We start from the raw sequence: 23,421 nt of genomic DNA on the forward strand, positions 1-23,421 counted from the left end.
GGGTTAGATAACTTTATTAATTGGATTTTGACTTTTTTTAAGAGTATAGATTAGATAAGGGTCAAAGTTAAAAGATTATTTTAAATTTTTTTAAAATATTTAAAGATGCTGAAAAAATTGTTGGAGGTATAGAGAGTAACATCCCTCATTAGCATATTGAATTGTGAAAAGATTGAGTGCAGGCCGATCCCGTAACCCGTTTTAGCTTGAGAAAGTAAAGTTCAAAACGGGCCGCCTGTGTGGGCCGTGTCATTGTTTTTTTTTTTTTTCTTTTCTTTTTTGTTTCGCTTCTTTCTCTCATCTCTCTCACTCACACACAACAGAGCTCGAGAGACGAGACCCACCGTTGGTCACTCACGGAGGAGACGAAATCCACGGCGGCGGCGGCTTTGCTGTGGGCGGAGAAATCCAGGTTCGTTCTGGACGACGAAACCCCCACAGAGGAGACGAAATCGACGGCGCCGAAGGCTGTTGCTCTGGACGAAGAAACCCCCACGGCTGCGACGTGTATCGTCTCGCTGTAGCTGAACCAACTATTGGCTCCCCATCGTTGGGGCATTCCACCCGCACCCACTTTCCTGTACTTCAGGTTTTTTTTTTTTTTTTTTTTTCTATTGCATTTTATCCTCAAATTTGTTTTCCTTAGTGTAGCTGTGAATGTTTAGAAGTGTTTGGTTAATCTAGGTTTGATTTGAACTTTCAATTTGATTATTGTATTAGAATAATATCTGTTGTAGTTGTAGAGATTGAAATCTTGAATGCATGAGAATTGGACCGATTGGTTCTGATTCCTTGATTTAGTTTCCAGTTTCCAGTTTTTGTAATTTCTACTTTTGCAATTCCCTTCTCTATATGGTTTCAACTCTGCGTTTTAGTTGCAACTTCAGTGTATGTTCATTCAAATTCAGGTCCATGCTATCACAGGTCATAATATTGTTTTAAAATGTTGTTGATTGATTGTATTATTATGATAGGTCCATTCAAATTCCTCGTCTTGTTGATTGTATATTTATTTTATTATTATGCAGGCATTGGCACCATTTAGGAATCTAGTAAATGTTTTCAGGTGTGAAATTCATTCCCCGGGATCAGGTGAGTAGAGCTACTCTTATCTTAGTGTGAGTGTTATTGTTCCTATTGCCTATGTATGATCGTGTGTATTATGTATTAGGTGGATGATGAGGACTTGGATTCTGCCTCGAAAGAAAGGATAAAATCAGATAAGAGTAGGAGAAAGAACAAAAAGAAAGGGAGGAGCTCTAAGGACAGTTCTGATGACGATTTAGTTAAGATCAAGAAAGGATCTAGGAAGAAGAAGTGGTATTCGTCCGATGAAGACTCTTCTCCTTATTCAAGTGAAAGTGAGAGTGATAAAGATGAAAAGAGAAAGAGTAAATCAAAAAATAAAAGGGATGATTTCCCTAATGAGATGGAAATTGCGAGAAAAGAAATGGGATTGGATTGGATGCTCAGGGCTCAAAGTAAGAAACCTGCAGTTGCGGAAACAGAAGAGAATGTGTCGGAGGTTCCTGTTGAGGAGGTATGTCTCGGTTAAATATCGTTCCCTTCTGGCTGTAAATATATTTAGATCTCCTGTTAACATACATAACTAAAAGAATGTATTAGGCAGTGACATGGTGAGCTAATGCCTCCTGAAGATAAAATGGTTTGATCATTTGGCCTTCTTCTGGAGAATTATTTTATATCATTTGTTTATTTCATTATTGATATATTTATTTTGTTAGAGATAAAAGGACTTTTTTGGGGAACAATGTTTCAATTTCTCTGTTGAAATTTCGATAGTTGAAGTGGCTGTCCATTTGTTGTGGCTTGTATTGAACATTGTCATACAGTTTGCAGCTTGTCTTCATCTTTCATTCTCGGCCAATGTATAAAAGGGCATATTTGTTTGCTTTGTTTTTCAGCCAAAGAAAGTAAATCCTAAGGAAATGAATCCATATTTGAAGGATAGTGGAAGTGGTTACCCAGAAGAAAAGGATGGAGCTAAAGTTGGTGCTGACCAACTTCTATCTTCTTCCCTTGTTGGGGATGGAGGAGCAAGTTGGAGACTCAAAGCCTTAAAGCGTTCACAAGAACAAGCAGCTCGAGAAGGACGAAACTTTAATGAGGTTATTTTGCCTTGCTTTTTGTTCATATATAAAAATACATCTTTGTCATCCGGTAAAAAATTGCCATTTACTTATATTGATATGTGCAGGTTGTGCAAGAAAGGTGGGGTTCTCTGGGTGAGTTGACCGCATCTGTTGCATCTAATGCAGCTGCTCCTGCTCGAGCACATCTACGTGCTATAAAAAATAGACAAAAAGGGATAACTGAAGAAAATTCTCCAGATTCGGACAAGCATGGTCGAAGGGCTCCTAAAAGGGTAACTTTGATGACAAATAAAGAACTTTTATACGTTTCTTTCTTGTTCCTTTAACTTGTTTTATGTCCAATAAATATTACGGTGTTGATCACTTTTTTCTGGAATTTTGAAATTTATTATGTTGCACTTTACTTAAATCGGTTAATGAAATGCTAGCAGGACTACTTAAAGGATGTTTCTGTTCGCCACCATGAAATGAGAAAACCTAAAGTTCAAGATTCTTTGTCTTGGGGAAAGCGAAAGAGCCACCAACACATGGTAGATGAGGGTGCTGGGGTAATCTCTGCCGCAGTATCTAGTATAAATAAGTTTTCTAATGATGGAAGCTTTATGCAAAATTTCGGTAGCAAGATGAGTGATAATTCTGATGGCTCTGTTTTGGAAAGTGTTGAATTGGAAGATGTTCCGTTAGAAGCAAACACTCCTGTGGAAAGAAGTGCTGAAGTCAAGAGTGAGATGAGTGCAAATCAGTTGGCAGCGAAGGCTATGCAACTTCGTTTGAAGGGAAAGCATGAAGAAGCTGAAAAACTTATGGTAAAGCATAAAATAAGGAAATAGATGATACGACATATTGCATTTATCTTTCATTTATAGAAACACATCCTTCTAGTTTGTTGATAATTTTGATTTCATTGTCTGTATTTTTTTATTGTTTGGTGGGCAGCAAGAAGTAAAAGTTATGAACACAAAACAGGAAAATCAAGATCATTCAATTAGATCAAGAACAGATGGCAGTTCTAGCAGGTATTTGGCTGTCTTAGAATTCTGCGTATTTGTTTGTGTTCTTGTCCATTATCCCACTCACAATTTATTCATTTTTAATGTGAAAACATTATGCCCTAGTTAACATTTCTCTTGTTACAGAAAAAAACTGGGCTTCTCGTTATTTATTTTTAGTTTGCATTTCTTTATTCTTTTTATGCTTGTAATCATGTTTGATGTGTTACACTATTATTAGTGGTCTCTACAGTTTCATGCATCCTTGTAATATTTTGTTATTTATAATGCTTTTAATGGCGATTTTTTACTTGTTTAAGGAATGCTATGCAAAAGATACCTGCTGCTGGGCAGAAGAAAGGAGAAGATGATGCTGATATGCATCTTGCTCACAAGATAATGCAGAACAAGAAGTTTAGTATTTCCACTCAGGCTGATGATGAATATGATTTTGAGGATGGTCCAAGCAGAAAGAGTAGAAAGAAGCAAGTAGGTGATGACAGCAAGATCCATAAAAAGACCAATAGGTTCTTGACTCAACAAGAGCGCTGCCTCTTTTGTTTAGAAAATCCAAATCGACCTATGCATCTTGTTGTTTCAATCGCAAATTTCACATATCTTATGTTGCCACAGTGGCAGCCTGTGGTTCATGGTCATTGCTGCATTTTACCAATTCAGGTGACTTCAATTTCTTATGAGTTGAAACCAGTACAAGTTATTGTACTGGTTATTGTTTATTTAAGAGTTGAAACCAGTACAAGTTATTGTTTATTTAGCACAATCCCTGCAATATGAGTGATATGCTAGTCCAAGAGAATATTCAAATGGATGATAGTGATGAGAATTTAAGTGTATTTGATACTGCTTTCTTGAACTTGAGATAGTAATTTGGTAGATTAGTATTATTGCATGAATTTGTAGTAGCATTAAGTTGCATTAATTTGACTTGAACTGAAAGTGCTCTACAGATTTTTGAGCGGCCTGGTCTTGTGCCGTAAACAACTTAGTTATTGTTTATTTTCATGGAATTTTAACCTTGTAATTCTGTCTTTTTCTTTCATCTGACAGCATGAATCAGCTACAAGAACTGTGGACGATAATGTGTGGACAGAAATTCGAAACTTTAAGAAGTGCCTAATTATGATGTTCGCCAAGCAAGAAAAGGAGGTAGTGTTTCTGGAGACAGTGATGGGATTGGCCCAGCAACGAAGGCATTGTATGGTTGAGTGCATTCCTTTACCCCAAGATATTGCCAAAGAGGCTCCTTTGTACTTTAAAAAGGTGAGTTGCCAAACATTATTGTTTTATGTATCCCTGATTACTTTTTTAATATTTTTTTTAGCTTTCTATTACCCGCATTTTCAAATTTAAACTCTTCAAATTGGGTTCATGACAGGCTATTGATGAAGCTGAAGATGAGTGGAGCCAGCACAATGCCAAGAAACTTATTGATACAAGTGTAAAGGGATTGCGTAATTCAATTCCCAAGCACTTTCCATATTTCCACGTTGAATTTGGCTTAAACAAGGGTTTTGTCCATGTCATTGACGATGAAAAACAGTTTAATAGCAGTCTTGGATTGAATGTGGTAAGAGGCATGCTACAATTGGCAGAGGAGGACATGTATAGACGACGACGCTACGAGGCCGTGGAGGTACAAAAACAAGCAGTTGCAAACTTTTCCAAAGAGTGGAATCATTTTGACTGGACAAAACAACTTCATGAAACTTCTTAACAAACATCTTACAGATTAGGCCTCTTTGATTTAAGGATTTAGTTAATCTACATTGGAATCTGTCCTGGCATACAATATCTTAGTGATAGAAATGAATGTGGCGGTGTTCTGCACCCATTACCTTTCAAAAAAGGTAATAAGAATGTGAGTTATTGTTTATTTGTTGTTCATGTACTGTACATTATTTCATCAAATTTACAATTTTAGCTTGTGAAGATCCCAACCAGTATAGGGAACTCAAGATGGTATAATTATTTTAGAAGAATTATAGGTTTATTCGTATGAACTTTGCAATGATTTTACAGATTTATTTAAATTACTGTTATCATTTCCTTTACGTGGTAAAATGTTTCCTTCATAAATGTCACACTAATTTATATTCTTTTTAATTAAATAACTTAATTAAGAAATGGAATGGACTCGCAACTTACAGAGAAGAAAATTCCAAACAAGCGAATGTCGCACGAAATATAATCGGGTTCTTACAACTACAAAATTTAAATTTAAAACAGAAGGACACTGAATCTATAATCTTAACTCACCCTTTTGATTCTTTTTTAAATTTAAAATCTTTAGTCTAAAAGTAAAGGATAATAAGCATCGTTTGATATTCTTTTAACAAAGATTAAGTAAACTACTCTTTTTTACTCAGTTCTCAATACAATATTAATTATTATATTCTAATTTGTTGACACGAAAACTACATTAATATTTATATTTACAACATAGAAAATGAATTTATTAAGGGAATGACATTATCGTAATAAAATTGATTTAAGAATTAACACATTATTCGTCAATATTTAAGAAAAACATTAACTTACAATTATTAAGGATAAAAAGGTGTCACTAAGATGCCTACTTTTCAGAGACTGACATGAATAAAGATGGTAAAAAGAACACTTGGTATCAATACGGGTTTCATTTCTCCATAGACAGCAGGAATATACTTACAGTAACAACTATGAATTTGGCAAAACATCGTCCGACATGCAAAAGTTGCAAAAACAATATATATATATATATATATATATATATATATATATATATATATATATATATATATATATATATATATATATATAATGCTTCAGTTAACCAAGACTTCATGGAGAAAAGGAAAATCTTGCTGCAGCAGTCCCTGCTTTGTGTCAAGTTGAGATACTTGTGGCCAAATTCATCACTCTGATCTAGCCAAAAACGCATGTAGCTAATTGTCATCTGGTTTCTTCAAATTCAAACAATTATCTGATGCTTGTCGAAACAGTTCTTGAACCTGATTCAATTCCTTCTCTGACATCAAGAACAGACACAGTATTAGTTAGACTCATAACTTCTCTAGATATCCTAAAGTCCAGAGCACATTACAGCTGCATTTTCAGTCAGAATTATAAGTGAATGCACATTACAGATGCAATACAAGACGCATAACAGGAATTTACACTTTCATGTGTTATACAGAGAAATCAAGATATAAAGCTCAGAGTTCAGATATAAATAGAGAATTGGACACACCTGCAGCTTCCAACTGCTTTTGAAGTTCTTGGCCTATTGCATCATTTTCAGCCTGGAAGGCAAAATGCAGAAGCAATGTAAAAGCATAAACACTGTTTGTAACAATTAGTTTACTTATTATTAAGTTGACCAGTCAATCAGATAAGAAGAATACTCAGTGAGGTGTGAGTTACACACTTGTAGTTCTGTTATCTTCTTAAGCTGTTCTTCTTCACCTGACTCGGATATTGGAAGAGCTGCAACCAATGCATCAAACTGCAGAAAAACCCATATATTTAAACCGACCAATTATGAGTGATCAAATAATGAGACAGGAGGCTCAATAAATAATGAAGTTCAGCATCAGAAAATAAGAAAAAATAAGCCCGAGTCCAATTGGATAAATTGGTTCTACGTATACATCCAATATTGCTTTACAATTTCTAAGCGTGTATTGTGCATGTTGTCCTCTAAAACAAACACACAATTGGAATACTTGATACCACATCTTGTATCTCTCTATTATCCTAAAGGACAATCCATCTGTTTTTATTCAAAGGTAACGAGAGCATTTTTCTTCGAGAAATAATACCATAGGCACCCATGCCAGTCGTAGAATATGTTTATTTAGTATGATCCATATAATATATTTCAGAAAATTTACTTCAGAAAATTAAGCTATGTCTGGAACCTTTTTCTTTAGTTAATGGAACTTATTAAGGATAGATTGAATGCACGAGAACAAGAAATTTCAACAATTAAATCAAGAAATAAAAGGAAACCCAAAAAACTAAGAACAGGACACAACACAGTATACCAATATCTATGTACATCTCTACCAAAGATACCCCTAGAAAAACCATTAGTAGGACACTACGAAGAAATTAAGTGAACTATTTTATGATCTTACATGAACTCCAGAGGCATCATTTGACAAAAAAAAAATAAAATCCGGCATATCTTTCCAACCATGTAAACCAAACAATCACAGATTGAGAACGCCAAAGCCTGTTAACATCTCTATCAGTGTCTAAACCTCTAAAATTAACACCGGAACTTTTGGAGCCCCTATGGAAAAACCAGATGTTCACCAACAACACCAAACAACTTATACCCAAAGAAGGGAAACGGCTAAGAAGTTCAGAACTCAATCTGCACAACACAATAGTCACCAGACAATACAGTTATAGGTCTTCAAATTTGAATTAAATCACTGGCAGGCATCCAGTTTAGAACATCAGTTCAAACAAAAGATTTAACCTTTGTAGGAGCAACTGATATCCAAATCGGCCTATCAAAAACGAATGAACCATTTTTGGGACTTGGGAGATCGTGATAAAATGGAAGCAAGATTTGCAAGAAAATAAACCTGATGTGTCAAGAACCAGAGATATATTTACATACCTGCTTGGCAGCTTTGACTAAAGTAGAACTCATGAGCTTTGGCTGTTCTGAAAAATTTGTGCCCTCCTCTGTAGGATGTGGCGGAGGTTCAGGATAATTTGGCGACAGTCGATTGGGAGGGGCATCCCTTTGCAATGTCCCAATGCTATTGAAAGCTAAATGTGCAATCAAATTAACCTGTTCTTGTAATTGGGAGATTATATCCATTGCAACTCTGTGGAGGAACTTTTACTTCCTGATATGGTACCACAAATTAGGAGCAGCAGAACACAAATTGAGGAGAAAACCTTACTTGAGCAAAAGGGTGGGAGAAGATCTTTCTCCTCCGAGACGAAACTATTCCCTCAATGCGCAGACTGTGGGCTCGCTGTGGGCTGGGCTGCACATGGCCCAAACATTCTAAGTGCCTATAAAATTAAACTGAAATATTATAATTACTAACCCAAACACACCCACAACTAGGTAATGTGCATTTTTGTTACAGGAAAATAATATAATTTTGAAAAAAGATATAACTTTAGAACAATAATTTTAAAATATAGAGATTGAGAGTTAATTTTCATAGTATGCTTAAAAATTCGGAGTTCTGAGGTACAAATTGAGAGGTTACGAGAAAAAACAACGAAAAAAATCTCTTGCTTATCACGTTCTTTCTTTCCTTCTCAAGAACCAAACGAAACAACATCAAACCTCTGGCAAAAGAAAAATCAGCAGAAGAAGAACTTGAAATCAGTAGAATTCCAAATTTTTCAATCTTTAGAATGATAAAATGTCACGGTTGTCTAATACTAGCACAGCAACTTGGTCTGTAATAAATTAAATCTTACCACCAAATAAACTTTTATTAATAACAGTGTAAATAAAATTTGTTTAATTAAATTATTATTAATATTAATCTCAAAATTTACTTCCAAAGCAGACAATATATATCATACAGTAAAAAAAAAAAAAATGTTTTGACAAATAATTTTTATTTTTGCCATTCAAAATTTTAATTTCACCATAACACCACTGAAACACACAAAGCAACTGAAGTTAAAGAAACACACAGCAATGTCTACTTCCAAACCCATCTCCTCCTTCCGACTCACCTCTCTCCTCCGCTCCCAGAAAGACCCTTCCGTTGCCCTTCAACTCTTCCTCAACCCAAACCCTAACCACCCCTCCCCCCGCCCCTTCCGCCACTCCCTCCGCTCCTATGACCTCATTATCACCAAACTTGCCCAAGCCAAAATGTTCCCCCAAATGGAACAACTCCTCAACCAACTCCACACCCAAACGCGCTTCCCTACCCCAGAACCCCTCCTCCGCCACGTCATTGCCGCCTACGCGCGCGCCGGCCTCCCATCGCGCGCCCTCCGCACCTTCCTCTCCATTCCCTCCCCCTCCCTCCGCTCCTTCAACTCCCTACTCCACGCGCTGCTCTCCTGCCGCGACTTCGCCTCATTCACGCGCCTCCTGCCGCACCTCCCCCGCTTTCGCGGTCCCGACGCATGCTCCTACAACATCCTCATCCACGGTTGTTCTCTAACCGACGACCGCGATCGGGCGTGGAAGCTGTTCAACGAAATGCGTAGGCGAGGCGTTCGTCCGAATCAAATTACGTTCGGAACTCTGATTAACTTGCTGTGCAAAAGCCCTCAATTGCACCTTCCCAAGGCGTTCAAGGTGAAGGAAGAGATGGAGAGGGTTTTTAAAATTAAGCCTAATGCTTTTGTGTACACTAATTTGATTAAAGCTGTTTGCGAGGTGGGCGATTTTGATTCCGCGGTTAGGCTGAAAGATGAGATGGTGAGGAACAATTTGAAGCTTGATGCTGTGGTGTACAACACTTTGGTTTCAGGGTTTTTAAAAGGGGGGAAGAAGGATATAGGGTTCAGGGTTTTGGAGGAAATGAAGAGTGGTGGTGTAAAGCCGGATTCTGTGACCTGTAATGTGTTAATTGGGGAGTTTTGTAGGGAGGGGAAGTTTGAAGCGGCTTATAGGGTTTTGGATGATGGATTAGAGGGTGTGAAGCCTGATGTTTTTGGCTACAATGTGGTTATTGGTTGGCAGTGTAAAGAGGGGAAGTGGAGGGAGGCTGATGATTTGTTTCGGGACATGCCAAGGAGACAATGTGTTCCTGATGTTGTGACCTACCGCACCCTGTTTGATGGGCTTTGCCGGTGTATGCAGTTTGAGGAAGCTGGGTTGGTTTTGGAGGAGATGATTTTTAAAGGCTATGTTCCGCGTTCCTCCAGTTTGAATGAGTTCGTTGGTATGGTGTGCAAGGAAGGGGATTTTGAGTTGCTAGGGAAGGTTTTGAGTGGTTTGGTAGGTGGGAGATTTTGCTGTGAGGATGTGTGGAAAACTTTGGTTTTATTGGTTTGTCAGTCGGAAAAGTTGTTGGGAGATTTTGAGCCTTCTGATGAATTGGTGTTGGCATGAATTCTATATTGGGTTTCAGTAAATATGCAGTGAGATTCTGTTATTTCCAAAATACGTATTTTCAGGGATAGCCTGGACTCTCCAAATCCTGTCAAGCATTGAACTAGATCTATATCAGAGAGGTGAATCTGTAGTCCACAAAGCAAAGATGAATATCCATGAAGAGTAATTGCAATCAAGTGCTAAAGGCTTGGAGTTTTGTTTGGACACAGCTTTTGTTGAAGGAGATATGCTAACTGAGGCCTTCTAAGCTCCCCCTTCCAACAAAGGGTCATCAAGTCACCAGTTGCATTACTTGTAGATTCTCCAACCCAGGAGGTAGGTAACTTCCATCTAAATTATTGTGAGTTTTGCATTATACTTTAATTCAATAGTATCTTTCGTTTTGATTTCTATAGGATAAAGTGAATGAGATGCATCTAATTGTGATTAAATTAAAATGATATGGTAATAAAACATAGGTCTTGTTTTGACGAATTTCTCTACGAGGATTTTATGAGAGAAAATTAGGAAGAAAACTGGAAATGAACTTTTCCTTAATTTTAAAATTGTTTTATGCACAAGCTAATTTGTAGAAACTATCTCTTTATAGTTTCTCTAATTTGTTTAAGTTGTGTATAAAGTAATTTTAACAAAACTTTTCATTTTTTTTCTTTTTATTTTTTGTCTTAGAAATAAATCCCCATGGAAAAGGTTGTACACTAAGCAGATATATGGACTTGCTCGCTTGGTGCTTCCATTTCCATTATAACAAGCTAAACAGCCCACTGGGAAAGAAAAATAAATGATTTTACTATTTTCTTGATATCTTAGTGGAATTTCTGTAGCTCAATTGAGGTGGTTGATATGCTACATCTCTTTGGCTGAATGATTTTCTGCTTACTATATCTCTTGGTGGCAGGACCAATTTATATTCTGCTAAGGATTTAGATAAAAGCCCGTTGTCAATATGTGGTCACATGAAAAATGTCACCATTTTGACTCTTCTCAAAAAAAGTGAAAAGATGCTTTTGACCAGCAGCTATGATGGAGTGATCATTAGATGGATTCCAGGCAAGGGATACGCTGGCAAGGTTGACAATAAACAATTCGGATTAATCAAATTGTTGGTAGCTGGGGAAGATGGTGTTATTGCTTCTGGATTTGACAACAAGGTAACTGATTGACATGTGATATCATTCCTTTATGGTTTATCTTTATACAGACATATTTGGTTCATCTATTTCGTCATTGCAAACACTGAAGCTCCACGTTTGAAATATACGATGATTGTGGAATTGTTTCTAGATAAATGTAGTATAATATTTCTGATTGATAGTAGGCTAGTCACCACACCATGAAGTCAGTTTTGCTTATGTTTATCCTGAAAGTACATGCAAAATCAACTATGTCGATTCCAGTATTAGAGATTGAACTTATGTCTGCAATGAATCCAGATCTAGGCCTCTGACTTTTGCAACTCTATTAACGGTGTTTACTGTTTAACAAATATTTTGTTGGTGAAGATTTGTGAAGCCATGTAGCTAAATAGTGCCTTTCATTGTAAGTTCCGTATGAATTATCTTTGAGTCTTGAATCATTATTGACAATTCATAACTTTTGTTTCCATATTGGAACAGAGTGCATAAAAAGAATAAAGTTCAGCTTTTTATTAAAAAAAGATAGCAGTTAATAGTCCATTTCGTTTCTGGGTGGCCATTTTATAACATCGAAACATATAGAAAAATGAGTGATCATCTTTTTCTGAGCAAGGCTTGCAACATATGAAATGTCTCTCTCGTTGCTTGATTTTACTTTCTTGGTCATTTTAAACTACTGTTTGGACCTGATATTCACAACCCCACATCTTTGAGTTGAATTCTTAATCTATGCTTGGTTGTTAGTCAAATTATTCAGTCTACAAGGCACCCTTTTGCATCGTTGATAATTTTTTTTAATGCTTACTGTAAAATCGAACTCCTTATCATTATTCCTCTTTCACTCAAAAATAGTTTAAGCAAATTTGTTTAATTCTTGATTTTATAACTTGGTCCACCGGGGGAGCAGATTATAATTGGGTTTTCAATCTTGTGAAAAGTCAATTGTTTCTTTTACTTCCTCATAAGATTTAACGAACATTGACCTTGCTTTTATTCCAAACTAAAGATTTTTTTAGGCTTCAGTAGATAGTGATTAAACTTGTCTGTATTAAATGTAGGTATACAGAGTTCCTCTTGAAGGGGATAATTTAGGTCTTGCTGAAACTGTTGATGTTGGAAGTCAACCTAAGGATTTGAGCCTTGCACTTGACCACCCTGAGCTTGCCATCGTTGCAGTTGAATCTGGAGTTGTCTTACTAAACGGTGCAAAAGTTCTTTCCACTGTAAAGCTGGACTTTATTGTGACCACGGCTGCTCTTTCACCTGATGGCATTGAAGCAAGTGGGAGGGCAAGACGGCAAATTGCGCATCTATTCAGTCTCAGGGGATACAATTACTGAACAGACTGTACTCGAGAAGCACCGAGGCGCGATCACCGTAATCAAATACTCTCCAGACGTTACCATGTTTACATCAGCTGATTTGAATCGTGAAGCTGTTGTATGGGACCGTGCTTTCAAAGAGGTAACATTAGACTTTGTTTCATCCCATACACTATCTTTTCCTCTTTGAAATAGGTGACTCTCTATCTTTTTGATTGTAGTAGCATTCTTGCTTTACCCATCATGATGAGTGCATCTGAATTTCAAGTATGTTTTTGTTAAACTTGATTCTGTAAGGAGCAGCACTGATGAAACATTTGAGTGGTCGTAATACTTGATTTGCTTAAGGGAAAGTTAAACTTATTTACTCAGATCTATGACGAAATGAAGAACCTCTTCATGTTTTTGAATGTTATATTTGGCTTCCCCACTACTGTTTATAACTGTATTTCCAATGTTGGGATAGGAAAGAAGACATTCATTAAATGAATGTGGTAATGTACATGTTCTGTAAATTAGGATAATTGTAAGAAAGTTCAATAACCTTAACGTTTAAGCATTGAATGTACTACCCCGGATATATCCACACACAATTAATGATGTAAAACGGGACCATAAAATAACAAAATCTGATACAGCATAGGTTTTGATGATCGTGCCTCCTCACTGACAAAAACACAACAAACTTCGAATTACCGACGCAATTTCCAACACAGACGCGGCTCATTTCTTGAAGTTTGTGTGCTTCATGTATGATAAATACTGTAATAGCTACTGAAATGCTTAGTTGTTTTGACCAAAGAAATTCTTCATGAGATGGCATTTGACTGAAAATTTTATCTTTCAGGTGAAGCTTAATTACATGTTTAACACTGCACGTATTAACAATCTAGCTTGGTCACTTGATAGCACACTGGTAGCTACTGGTTCACTTGACACGTGTGAAGTATACGGAGTGTACTTCAAGCCGCAGAACCATAAAGGGTGCTCATTTAGGTGGAGTATACGGATTAACTTTTATCCATCATGATAGAGTGGTCAGTTCAGGGGAGGACGGTTGTGTTCGTCTCTGGAGTTTGATTTCTGAGTAAACAATACATCAGAATATTCAGTTTTACAGTAAGGAAAATTGATAGTTGTCATGTATTGATTGTGTTGATGATCTTCAGTTTTATGCAACGGTTGTGTAGTGGTAAAAAAAAAATTTAAGATTGCAGTAGTATTGTGGTGTGCACAATTGATAGATGTCTCTGAAGACTTAACAGTCAGATATCTTATCCAAGCTGGTTTTTGTTATCTGCAGAGGTGGGAAACTGCTTGTTATTTCCAAAGAAATTGACGATAAATTATGTTCTTGTCTAACCAAAATATCAATGCAGGTAATGGAATATAGCACTTCCACTTATCAAAGCAATATAATCCTGTCCCTGTGGGCATTTGCTGAAAGCAATCTAGTACAGTTTTTGTTTAGGAATCATGGATTGTAGCCATCCAATTACTTTTTTTCCTGTATAATTCGAATTAAGAACATGTCAACACTTTTGTTTTCTCGACAATGTAATCCTAAGCTCATATTTCTCTTAAGTGGCCAGGCCTTCATTAACATTTAATTTCTACAATAATAACAAGCATCAAATTCCTTAGAATAGTACGTCGCAGATTGCGCTATTTCTCAGATGCAATTTGAACAAAATTAGGGTTAACTTTTATAGTATGCTTAAAAATTCGTTGTTCTGAGATACAAATCAATGCGGATACAGAATTTCTGATATAAGATTTCCTTGGTAAAATTTTAAATTTCCTAAAACAGTAGAATTCCAAATTTTTCAATCATTAGAATGATAAAATTCAATCTTTAGAATGATAAAATATCACCGTTATCTAATACTTTTTACTGAAGCACAGCAACTTGGTCTCTAATAATTAAATCTAACCACCAAATAAACTTTTATTTATAACAGTGTAAATTAAATTAGTTTTATTAAATTATTATTAATATTAATCTCAAAATTTACTTCCAAAGCAGACAAGATATTTTATACTTTAAAAATAATTGTTTTAAATTTACTTTTAAAGCAAAGAAAGTATTTGGACAAAAATTGCATAATTTTCCTAAAAACAATACAAAAAAATTTAGACTAGAACTGCAGAACTTTACTAAAGAAAAGCCCTTTCAAAAATTGGCGTATGCCGCTTAGAGTGACAAGCACACGGTATTCTTTAGTAAAAGGCGAAAGAATAGTTCGCTTTGTGCTTATCACACGGCTCCGTGAGTAATACAAGAGAACCAACCTTCGTCTTATAGTGTAAGCAGCCCACTTCTCCTTTGAAATCGTTCGATGTGGGACTTGGAAAAAATATAAACACTATCATTTAACCTTTTCTCTGTATTCTTCTGCTATCTGAATAAAGATTACTTGAGCGTTTAAAATCAGTTTCGTAAGAGAAATCATTTCATTTGTGTTATATAACTGTGGAAGATAGATTAACCGCTTCCCATTTGACATGAGAAACCAGGTGTTATGAAAGAGAAAGTTGAACAACCTAAACATATGAATACTCGCAAACCCACAAAACTTGTTAAGTTCCAGAGTTAAAAATGCAACCTCCTCCATGACCATACACTCGGTTTCTGGCTTCATGAAGTAATCAGATCAAAATATGATATCCTATCTGAAGCAGATATAAATAAACTGAGTTACAACTTTGCCAGTGCTGGAAATAAAGAGATATATACACAACATAATAATGAGCTATCACATGAAAGAGTTCTAGGAATGGAACACAGTTTCAGTGACAGAACGTGGTGGACAATGGTCAAAAACAAGTTATTGAACATGAAAGGAAATTACAGTAGCTTATGGAAACTTCTCCTTCAGCCAAAATAATGGTTGCAGGACCAATGTAGCTCAGTCTCACACCATTACAGAGGAACACTTATCAAATTCATTCATAAAAATGCACATGCCTTAAACAAGTGATTCACCCGGTTACCGAAATGAAGTATGGTGTAAATCTTTTATTGGAATCCTATCAAATAGTTTATCTGGACTCGATTTCTTATGGCTTCAATCAAGATGATGATTGTACTGCTAGAAAAGAGAATGAGGTCAGTTCTGCTATTTGTGGTATCTTTTCATATCATCATTTTAATGTTCAACACCAGAGATTCAACGGTCGGCAAAAAGTGCAACCTTTTCATTTTCTTTTAACTTCTTGGTCAGAAAAAAATGTTTGAAATTTCATTATTAAAATTGTTGCATAAATCCCATTAAAATATTTTTAAATTAATATTTATTTATTTTAAATATAACAAAAACCTTTGTATTAACATCATACAAGTAATTCATACATGTAATTTAAGGTAACTGTTTTTAAATTTGAGTTAACTCTTTATTTAAATATTGCAAACAGTTTTAAAATTAAGATTCAATATGTGTAGCACTGGTAAACGAAGATTGAGATGTTGCATCTAATGCAGCTACTCTTGCTCGAGCACATAAAGAAAATTTACCAGTTTCTGATAGGCACGGTCGAAGGGCTCCTACAATGGAACTTTGATGACAGAATTGAACGGTTTTAACGTTTCTTTCTTGTTCCTTCAACTCGTTTTATGTCCAATAAATATTTTGGTGATAATAACATTTTTCTGGAATTCTGAAATATACTCTATTAATGAAATGGTAGCAGGACTATTTAAAGGATGTTTCTGTTTGCCACCATGAAATGAGAAAACCTAAAGTTCAAGATTCTTTGCATTGGGGAAAGCGAAAGAGCCACCAAAACGTGGTAGCTGAGGGTGTTGGGCTAATCTTTGCCGCAGTATCTAGCCTAACTAAGTTTTCCAATGATGGAAGCTTTATGCAGGATGAGTAATAATTCTGATGGCTCTCTTTTGGAAAGAAGTGCTCAAGTCAAGACTGGGATGAGTGCAAATCAATTGGCAGCTAAGGCTATGCAACTTCGTTTGAAGGGAGAGCATGAAGAAGCTGAAAAACTGATGGTAAAACATAAAATAATAGGATATGGTATCTTTTCTAGATTGGTTGCATCTTATAGTCTTTGCAGTTTAAACCAGTGCATTGTGTTTTTCCCACCCTCCACCATATTACATATAGTCAGAACAAACTAATATTCAACATATTGCACTTATCTTTCATTTACAGAAACATATCCTTCTAGTTTGTTGATTATTTTGATTTAATTGTCTGTTTTTTATTTTGTTTGGTGGGCAGCAAGAAGTAAAAGTTATGAATACAAAAACATGAAATTGAAGATCATCCAATCAGATCAAATGGTCGTTCTAACAGGTATTTGGCTCTTAGAGTTCTATGTATTTGTTTGTAATCATGTTTGATGTGTTACACTATTATCTTATGTTGTTTCAATCGCAAATTTCACATATCTTATGTTGTTTCAATCGCAAATTTCACATATCTTATGTTGTCACAGTGGCAACCCGTGGTTCCTGGTCATTGCTGCATTTTACCAATTCAGGTGACTTTTAATTTCTACTACTGCCGGTTTTTTAAGAGTTGAAACCACAAGTTATTGCTTATTTAGTACTATCTTATTTTGATGGAATTTTAACCTTATTACTTTGTCTTTTCCTTTTATCAGCATGAATCTGCTACACGAACTGTGCACGAAGATGTGTGGACAGAAATTCAAAATTTTAAAAAGTGCCTAGTTATGATGTTCGCAAAGCAAGGAAAGGAGGTCGTGTTTATTGAGACAGTGATGGGATTGGCCCAGCAACGAAGGCATTGTATGGTTGAGTGCATTCCTCTCCCTCAAGACATTGCCAAAGAAACTACTTTGTACTTTAAAAAGGTGAGTTGCCAAACATTATCTTCTTGTGTAGCCCTGATTACTTATTTATATTTGTTCTTAGCTTTCTAATATCTGCATTTTAAAAATTTAAACACTTCAAATTGGGTTCATGATGAAGCTGAAGATGGTGGAGCCAGCACAATGCCAAGAAACTAATTGATACAAGTGAAAAGGGATTGAGTAATTCAATTCCCAAACACTTTCCATATTTCCAAACAGCTTCAAGAAGATTAGGTCTTATTGTTTGTTCGTTCATGTTTTGTAATATTATCAGATTTATAAATTTTTAGTTATCCTATGCATGATTTATAATCAAGATGTGTGTAATACCAAAAAAATAAATATAAAAAATCACAAAAATAGCAGAAAACAATTGTCGACCGTTTTCTTTTATTCACAAATTAATGATTAAAGATTCCCTTGCTAGCATTGATTAACACTTAACTTGAAATAAATTCCGTCTTAAATAGTTTTTATTTATTTTTTAATCCACAAATATTAAATTCGGATACCCAAGATGGAAGTTCATTCTAGTACGAAAATACTTCGCTTGGTTCCCTTGTGGTAAAATATTTCCTTAGTAAATGTCTTACTAATTTAATAATTTTTTTAATTAAATAACTTATTAAGATAGTAAATGGACTCAACTTACAAAAAAGAAAATCCAAAGCAAATGTGGCGGGAAATATAAGTGGGTTTTTACAACTACAAAACTTATATTTAAAACAGAAAGAAACTATCTATCTCTAATCTTACTCACCTTTTTGATTATTTTTTAAATCATAAATCTATAGTCTAATAGAAATAGATAATACGCATAGTTTGATATTGCATACATGTTTTTATCAACAATGATCATCTCACTCACGGCAAATGGAACGTTATTCGGCGCTTATGTATCAATAATGACGTGTTTCTTAGAGTAGTTGGAATCTGGTAAGACTACAGAAAGGGTGCATCATAAGGTTTTGTAAGAGACCACAATTCCCAGTGTAAATAGAAACAGAAGTCAAATTCAATAATATCTTTTATACATCAATGCCGTTCCCCGGGAGCGTCTTGCAAGCAAGCTTACCAGTTTGCAACTTGTGAGTCTGTCGAGAGTCAAACATAGGGCTCCGATGAGGGGATACTAACAATCTCACAAAAACACGTAAAATTCAGGCCAATGGGGGAGGATGGGGGTAAAAAGAGGGAAGAAACAAATGCACAATGGCAGAATAAGGATGACCAGATAATCTTAATCATACAGAGGCAAGTTAACTTAATCAGAAAGTTTCCTAACATATCCCAAAAAAGAACACGAGAATCGGTGCCTTCTTTAAAATACCAAACCTGGTCCATTCTGCAATAAATTGGCAGGCAGAAACTGCCATCAGCACAAAACTTACAAGATAAAAAGTGAAAGATCACAACAGCACAGAAAAGATTGTTCACCATTCTACCTGCGCATCATCTCATTCAAAAACACATCAGGCTAAGCTGCACAGCCCTTCCCACAACTCCAAGTAGAACTTCTGTTGTGACAAAACAACCAAATCAAAAAACAACCATCCCAACCAACAACTGCAAGAAATAATCTAGGTTAAGGACATAAACAACAAAATAAAACAACCTTTTGACTAGAACCCAAACAAGATACCCCAGCTAAAGGTACATAAGCTCTCAGCAACCAACGCCTCTCTAACCAACTGTCCAACAGTGTCGTTGTACGAGAAAATATCCAACATATGACAAAAACCTAAACACTAGGAAGAAGACAAAAGGAAAAGAAAAAGAAAACACTAAATCATCACTTCACGTTGATTATTGCAATACTGAAAATGAAAAAAACAAACAAAAAGTCAATATGTAAATAATCCCTCTCTGACAGCAAAAGAAACTTCTCAATTAAAAAAAAATACTAAACTGAAATACAAAAGAAAGCAATAATCAGTGATGCAAGTAATTTGAATAGAGCATATTAGATAAAGGAACTCCACTACTTCCCATTCCCTCAAGAGAGAAGCGCCAAGGTGCCAAAATCTGTATTCCAGAATTAACATCAGTCTTCCAGAAAGCAGTAAATAGTTCAAGATGTCTCAAAAATACAATAAAACTAATGTATTCAACATATAATTCATGAAATTAAGTCATGTAGTCTATCAATACTATAAGAGTCCATATGCCTTACAATAAGGCCAAGATTACAACAACCTTCTTCATCCGACATGCAAGCGACAAGCTCATCTCTTTCTACCACCACGCTCTCTTAAGGTGAGAGCAAGTGTTTCACCTCCACCAAGATTGTAATGGGCAAGTGATATGTTATCCTTGAGAAAGCCTGGTTTTCCACTCAATTTCTGCTTATTAGCAGGGAGCTGAATCTCCCCGGCAATTTTTTCCTTCAAACTACCAACGGTTTCAGACAAAGATTGCACTGTAATTTCCAGAACTTGTCCCTTGAGATTTCCTTCATCAACATTAGGAACAGATACCAAGATACGAACAGGTCCCTACAGTCAATAAAACAAACTGCCAGTTAGGATAGATAAAAAAGCACTAACGCTACATATAATGCTATATAAACATTTAACAAAATAATAATTGTTAACTGGGTCGATCCATACAGGATGTTGCGCCAGAAATTGATCTTCAGGGATCAGAGCAGAATCGTCAAGCTTCTGCCTCTTTGGTTCCGGTTCTTCTGGGAGTGGGGGAGGAGCCTCTTCTGGTGGTGGCGGTGGTGGCACTCCTTGTGGCAAGGGTGGTGGATGCATCATAGGCATAACTGATGCTGGAACAGGAAGAGGAACATAAGGTCGGGGAACTGGAACAGGAGTAAATTGGGATCCTGGTGGTGGAGGTATTTGAAATCCTTGGTTATTCAGGTGCATTGGAGGCATTGGGGGCGGTTGGCCAGCCATAATTGACTGCTGTCCAGAAGTCATCTGCATTGGAGGGGGAGGAGCTGGCCGAACAGATGGCATCATCGGAATGACAGGTGGCCTGGGTGGAGGAATTGGAAGAGCACCACTATGAGGAACAGAATACTGGACAGGACCACGAGGAAGATTTAAAGCCAATCCAGGTGGTGGCGGAAGTGGACGAACCGAAGGCATACCAGGTCTTGGAGGAGGTGCAGCAGGACCAAGAAGGTTCTTGGCTTCATTATTAGATGTATCATTTTGGTCCTCATTTCCAATATTCTGTGACATGGCTTGGTTTGCAGTACGCCCAATACTACCAGTGTGACCATCCCATATGACCTGCTTAGGTTGCTCGTCATTTATCTTCTCAATCTCTGCCTTGACAGCATTGGAGACCTCCTCTTCGGTGGTACCAAATATATCAGGACGGGTCCGGGCAAGTCCAACTATGTTTCTTGAAATTTCATCATCCGCAGCCAAAGTTGTCTCTCGAATTTTGGCAAACATCCTTTCTTTTTGTTCTTTGTACTTGGGATCAATGAGAGAAATTCGCATATGTTCTGACATTTCGCTAATAGGAATTAGCTCACCAGTGATAGGAGAAACAACGAACTTGGCTGAATCTCTTTCTGCGGGAATCCTCTCCTCGGGTCTCTTCCAGTTTTTAACAATTCTCATTGGTGGTTCAGGGTCTTCAGTAACTCTGACTTCATTTTGCTTCCCGTCATCTGGGTCTTCCAAACTAGCAGCTCTCATGCCCTCCTCAACAAGCTGAGCCTCTTCCTCGTCCATTTCCATTTCAACCTCCTTCTCAGGCTCAACAGTATCATCTTCCGTGGCTGACACCTTGCTTCTCCTTATAACCACCTCAATGGTCATTGGAGGAGGTAATTCTTCATCCTCCTCATCAACAAAATCTATTGTTTCAACCACCACAAAATCATGCCAATCAATCATAGCCATTTGTATTCTTTCCTGTTCTATCTCATCCTCTGCCTTTTGTCTAGCTTGCTCTTGTGAACGCTCCCATTCCAGCCTATTCACACACCTTTCAAGGACAGTAGTCATATCAGACACACTCTTCTTCAGCTTCTCTGTCAATCCCTTTGGAGGCATCAAAACCTTCGAATATGCATCCGCAAGGGAAGTAAAAAACGTGAACATGCTGTGGGTCGGCTTCAAAAAGTGGAACTGGGGATTATTGACTTCCCTACTTGTCAACCCTGTTAAAAAAGATTTCCCATTTCGAGCCACAAATTGTGCTGTAAGCTTTATAATATCCAGCTCTTCACCTGTAATTCCTTCAGGAAGCCGGACAGTATACTGTTCTGCTTCTGGGGGTTCAAGTACTTTCCTAACAGGTTTAAACTGGGCAGAAACATCGAGCTTTTCTACTGCTGCTATGCCATTACTATCAGGGATAGGGGCAGTTGGAGCTGACTCGGGAACAGCCGAGTCAGTAGGCTGGGAAGGAGTTTGCTGCCCTGATGATTGATTCTGAGCCCGAAATTCAGCCAACCGATGTTGATAATATGCATGATAGGGATCTGATGAGTTAAGGAAATTGAACTTGACATTGCCCGTGTTATTTGCAATAATCCTCTTTTCGAATTCTGGACCATTTTTAGCCACAAACTGGGACGTTTTATCAACAATGGTCCTAATATCTGGAGGAGGGTGTATAATTCCAATGGTTCTTGTGTGGGTTGCAACTGTTGCTGGCACTGGAACAGAAGCTGAATTTGATTTGTTCTGCTCCTCATTGAAAGTTCTCTCCTCAGACACTTGAGACACAGGAAGAGGACCTAGATTTCCATCAGCAGGAGGTGCAGGGAGAGGCAATATAGGTAATGAACCTAACATGTTGTAAAACCCTAAAACCCTTCAAAATTCAGGAATTCATAAAAGGTGAAACAAAAAGAAACACCAAACCAGCTTCTTGCTCCTGCAAAGAAAACAAAACAAAAAAAATGTAAAAAACCATACTAAGTAAACCTAACGAACTCGAGAAATGGGCAAAGAAAAACACGCAAACCCTGCTTTACATCTAGAGATAACTGACAAAACATTACAGATTATTCAACATAATAATAATACAAACCATAACAAAAAAGGAGAGATTCTTGACTATGATAATAATAAAAATAAAAACAAACTCTGCAGATTGCGCTACTTCTCAGATGCAATTTGTAAAAAACTAAGGGTTAATTTTCATAGTAGGTTAAAAAAATCGGAGTTCTGCGGTCTAAATCGAGAAGTTGGAGAAAAACAAAGACAAAAATCTCTTGCTTACCAAATTCTTTCTCCCGCAAGAACCAAAGGAACGAAATGAAGCAGCAGAACACAAATTGAGGAGAAAACCTTACTTGAGCACAAGGGTGGGAGAAGATCTTTCTCCTCTGAGACGAAACTATTCCCTCAATGCGCACACTGTGGGCTCTTTAGTATCAAGCGCGTCAAGAATCGGTTTCTCGTGTGGGCTGGGCTGCACATGGCCCAAACACTCTAACTGCCTCTAAAATAAATAGAAATATTACTATTACTAACCCCAAACACACACCACCTCTCCATCGTCATTTGTATTATAGGAAAATAATATAATTTTGAAAAAATATATAAATCTAAAAGATTAATTTAAAATATAGAGAGATTGACATTGAAGTTTTACAAGGTTGTAGTGAATTTTTTAATCAATCAGAAGCAACATGATAATATATTGGGATAATTTAATTTTGTTGACTATAAATTGGTGTTTTTTTTGTTTTGTTTTAGGTATTGAGTTGCTAAAAAATAAATAAATAAGTAAAGGTTGATAATACTTTATTCAAGCAATTGGAAGGGAGCCTTATATTTGCAGAGAACGCAGAATTTGAAAATTTTCTAACGAAATGAAAATTTATTTATTTATACTTGAGAGTGACTATGCAAATGATCTTAACGACAGAAAGAATGCATTTAGTAATGCTTTCAAAATTTGAAAAAATAATGTGATTTATTAGACATTAAGAAAATAATCAGTGGTCAGTTTATCCACAACTCAAACAAAGTTCATAAC

General features: G+C 36.5%; 5 protein-coding genes and 1 non-coding gene across 15 annotated transcripts; 3 read left to right on the forward strand and 3 right to left on the reverse strand.

The window, feature by feature from the left end:
• Positions 1 to 280: 280 nt before the first annotated feature.
• On the forward strand, positions 281 to 5,055 carry LOC114191878 (CwfJ-like family protein). Of its 2 annotated transcripts, none has more exons than XM_028081323.2 (10): positions 281 to 589; positions 1,029 to 1,092; positions 1,172 to 1,540; positions 1,926 to 2,129; positions 2,219 to 2,386; positions 2,546 to 2,920; positions 3,051 to 3,130; positions 3,424 to 3,781; positions 4,172 to 4,384; positions 4,500 to 5,055. In XM_028081323.2, exons 2-10 carry the CDS (start codon positions 1,057 to 1,059, stop codon positions 4,836 to 4,838), a joined length of 2,142 nt encoding a protein of 713 aa, XP_027937124.1. In that variant the 5' UTR covers positions 281 to 589; positions 1,029 to 1,056; the 3' UTR covers positions 4,839 to 5,055. The 2 variants fall into 2 exon arrangements, with proteins under 2 accessions (XP_027937124.1, XP_085521299.1); XM_085665173.1 differs by having other exon boundaries at positions 281 to 580.
• Positions 5,056 to 5,741: 686 nt separating this feature from the next.
• On the reverse strand, positions 5,742 to 8,097 carry MED21 (mediator 21). Its single transcript, XM_028079431.2, has 4 exons — positions 7,737 to 8,097; positions 6,531 to 6,608; positions 6,354 to 6,405; positions 5,742 to 6,131 (listed from the first exon to the last, which is right to left on the reverse strand). The coding sequence occupies exons 1-4, from the start codon at positions 7,941 to 7,943 to the stop codon at positions 6,049 to 6,051; spliced, it is 420 nt and encodes a 139-aa protein (XP_027935232.1). The 5' UTR covers positions 7,944 to 8,097; the 3' UTR covers positions 5,742 to 6,048.
• A 660-nt stretch (positions 8,098 to 8,757) lies between these two features.
• LOC114191746 (Pentatricopeptide repeat (PPR) superfamily protein) lies at positions 8,758 to 14,208 on the forward strand. Of its 4 annotated transcripts, none has more exons than XM_028081116.2 (5): positions 8,758 to 10,481; positions 11,065 to 11,317; positions 12,361 to 12,766; positions 13,263 to 13,374; positions 13,472 to 14,208. In XM_028081116.2, the coding sequence occupies exon 1, from the start codon at positions 8,790 to 8,792 to the stop codon at positions 10,161 to 10,163; it is 1,374 nt and encodes a 457-aa protein (XP_027936917.1). In that variant the 5' UTR covers positions 8,758 to 8,789; the 3' UTR covers positions 10,164 to 10,481; positions 11,065 to 11,317; positions 12,361 to 12,766; positions 13,263 to 13,374; positions 13,472 to 14,208. The 4 variants fall into 4 exon arrangements, with proteins under 4 accessions (XP_027936917.1, XP_085532283.1, XP_027936916.1 ...); XM_085676157.1 differs by having other exon boundaries at positions 13,268 to 13,374; XM_028081115.2 differs by lacking the exon at positions 13,263 to 13,374 and having other exon boundaries at positions 13,472 to 13,929; positions 14,004 to 14,208.
• Positions 10,877 to 13,654, forward strand: LOC146884901 (actin-interacting protein 1-2-like). Its single transcript, XM_085676067.1, has 6 exons — positions 10,877 to 10,893; positions 11,065 to 11,317; positions 12,361 to 12,591; positions 12,647 to 12,766; positions 12,820 to 12,891; positions 13,472 to 13,654. The coding sequence occupies exons 1-6, from the start codon at positions 10,877 to 10,879 to the stop codon at positions 13,652 to 13,654; spliced, it is 876 nt and encodes a 291-aa protein (XP_085532193.1).
• Positions 14,209 to 14,775: 567 nt separating the features above from the next.
• LOC114192834 (U5 spliceosomal RNA) lies at positions 14,776 to 14,891 on the reverse strand. Its single transcript, XR_003606153.2, has one exon. It is a non-coding gene; the product is annotated as a U5 spliceosomal RNA (small nuclear RNA).
• A 3,527-nt stretch (positions 14,892 to 18,418) lies between these two features.
• On the reverse strand, positions 18,419 to 22,808 carry LOC114192445 (putative splicing factor 3A subunit 1). 6 transcript variants are annotated; one of them, XR_014996741.1, is made up of 6 exons: positions 22,660 to 22,808; positions 20,067 to 22,311; positions 19,654 to 19,952; positions 19,073 to 19,482; positions 18,903 to 18,974; positions 18,419 to 18,802 (listed from the first exon to the last, which is right to left on the reverse strand). XR_014996741.1 is itself a non-coding variant. In XM_085676155.1 (3 exons), exons 2-3 carry the CDS (start codon positions 22,227 to 22,229, stop codon positions 19,683 to 19,685), a joined length of 2,433 nt encoding a protein of 810 aa, XP_085532281.1. In that variant the 5' UTR covers positions 22,230 to 22,311; positions 22,660 to 22,808; the 3' UTR covers positions 19,421 to 19,682. The 6 variants fall into 6 exon arrangements, 2 of the variants coding, with proteins under 2 accessions (XP_085532281.1, XP_085532282.1); XR_014996743.1 differs by lacking the exon at positions 19,073 to 19,482; XR_014996742.1 differs by lacking the exon at positions 19,073 to 19,482 and having other exon boundaries at positions 18,903 to 19,023.
• Between the last annotated feature and the right edge of the window lie 613 nt (positions 22,809 to 23,421).

This window comes from Vigna unguiculata, chromosome 7, assembly GCF_037176805.1.
Source record: "Vigna unguiculata cultivar grain cowpea cultivar isolate G323 ecotype 2 chromosome 7, ASM3717680v1, whole genome shotgun sequence".
Lineage (NCBI taxonomy): Eukaryota > Viridiplantae > Streptophyta > Magnoliopsida > Fabales > Fabaceae > Vigna > Vigna unguiculata.

What these genes read in the sequence shown, in the direction of transcription:
- LOC114191878 (XM_028081323.2), top strand. Translation starts at nt 1,057, where the DNA reads ATGTTTTCAGGTGTGAAATTCATTCCCCGGGATCAG. An exon ending in AAGGACGAAACTTTAATGAG is followed by an intron (nt 2,130 to 2,218) that starts GTTATTTTGCCT and finishes TGATATGTGCAG; the next exon opens with GTTGTGCAAGAAAGGTGGGG. An exon ending in GTCGAAGGGCTCCTAAAAGG is followed by an intron (nt 2,387 to 2,545) that starts GTAACTTTGATG and finishes AAATGCTAGCAG; the next exon opens with GACTACTTAAAGGATGTTTC.
- LOC114191746 (XM_028081116.2), top strand. Translation starts at nt 8,790, where the DNA reads ATGTCTACTTCCAAACCCATCTCCTCCTTCCGACTCACCTCTCTCCTC.
- LOC114192445 (XM_085676155.1), bottom strand. Translation starts at nt 22,229, where the DNA reads ATGTTAGGTTCATTACCTATATTGCCTCTCCCTGCACCTCCTGCTGAT. An exon ending in AATTTCTGGCGCAACATCCT is followed by an intron (nt 19,953 to 20,066) that starts GTATGGATCGAC and finishes TATTGACTGTAG; the next exon opens with GGACCTGTTCGTATCTTGGT.
- MED21 (XM_028079431.2), bottom strand. Translation starts at nt 7,943, where the DNA reads ATGGATATAATCTCCCAATTACAAGAACAGGTTAATTTGATTGCACAT. An exon ending in AGAAGATAACAGAACTACAA is followed by an intron (nt 6,406 to 6,530) that starts GTGTGTAACTCA and finishes TTTGCCTTCCAG; the next exon opens with GCTGAAAATGATGCAATAGG. An exon ending in AAAGCAGTTGGAAGCTGCAG is followed by an intron (nt 6,132 to 6,353) that starts GTGTGTCCAATT and finishes TCTTGATGTCAG; the next exon opens with AGAAGGAATTGAATCAGGTT.
- LOC146884901 (XM_085676067.1), top strand. An exon ending in GCATTGAAGCAAGTGGGAGG is followed by an intron (nt 12,592 to 12,646) that starts GCAAGACGGCAA and finishes ATTACTGAACAG; the next exon opens with ACTGTACTCGAGAAGCACCG. An exon ending in GGGACCGTGCTTTCAAAGAG is followed by an intron (nt 12,767 to 12,819) that starts GTAACATTAGAC and finishes TCTTTGAAATAG; the next exon opens with GTGACTCTCTATCTTTTTGA.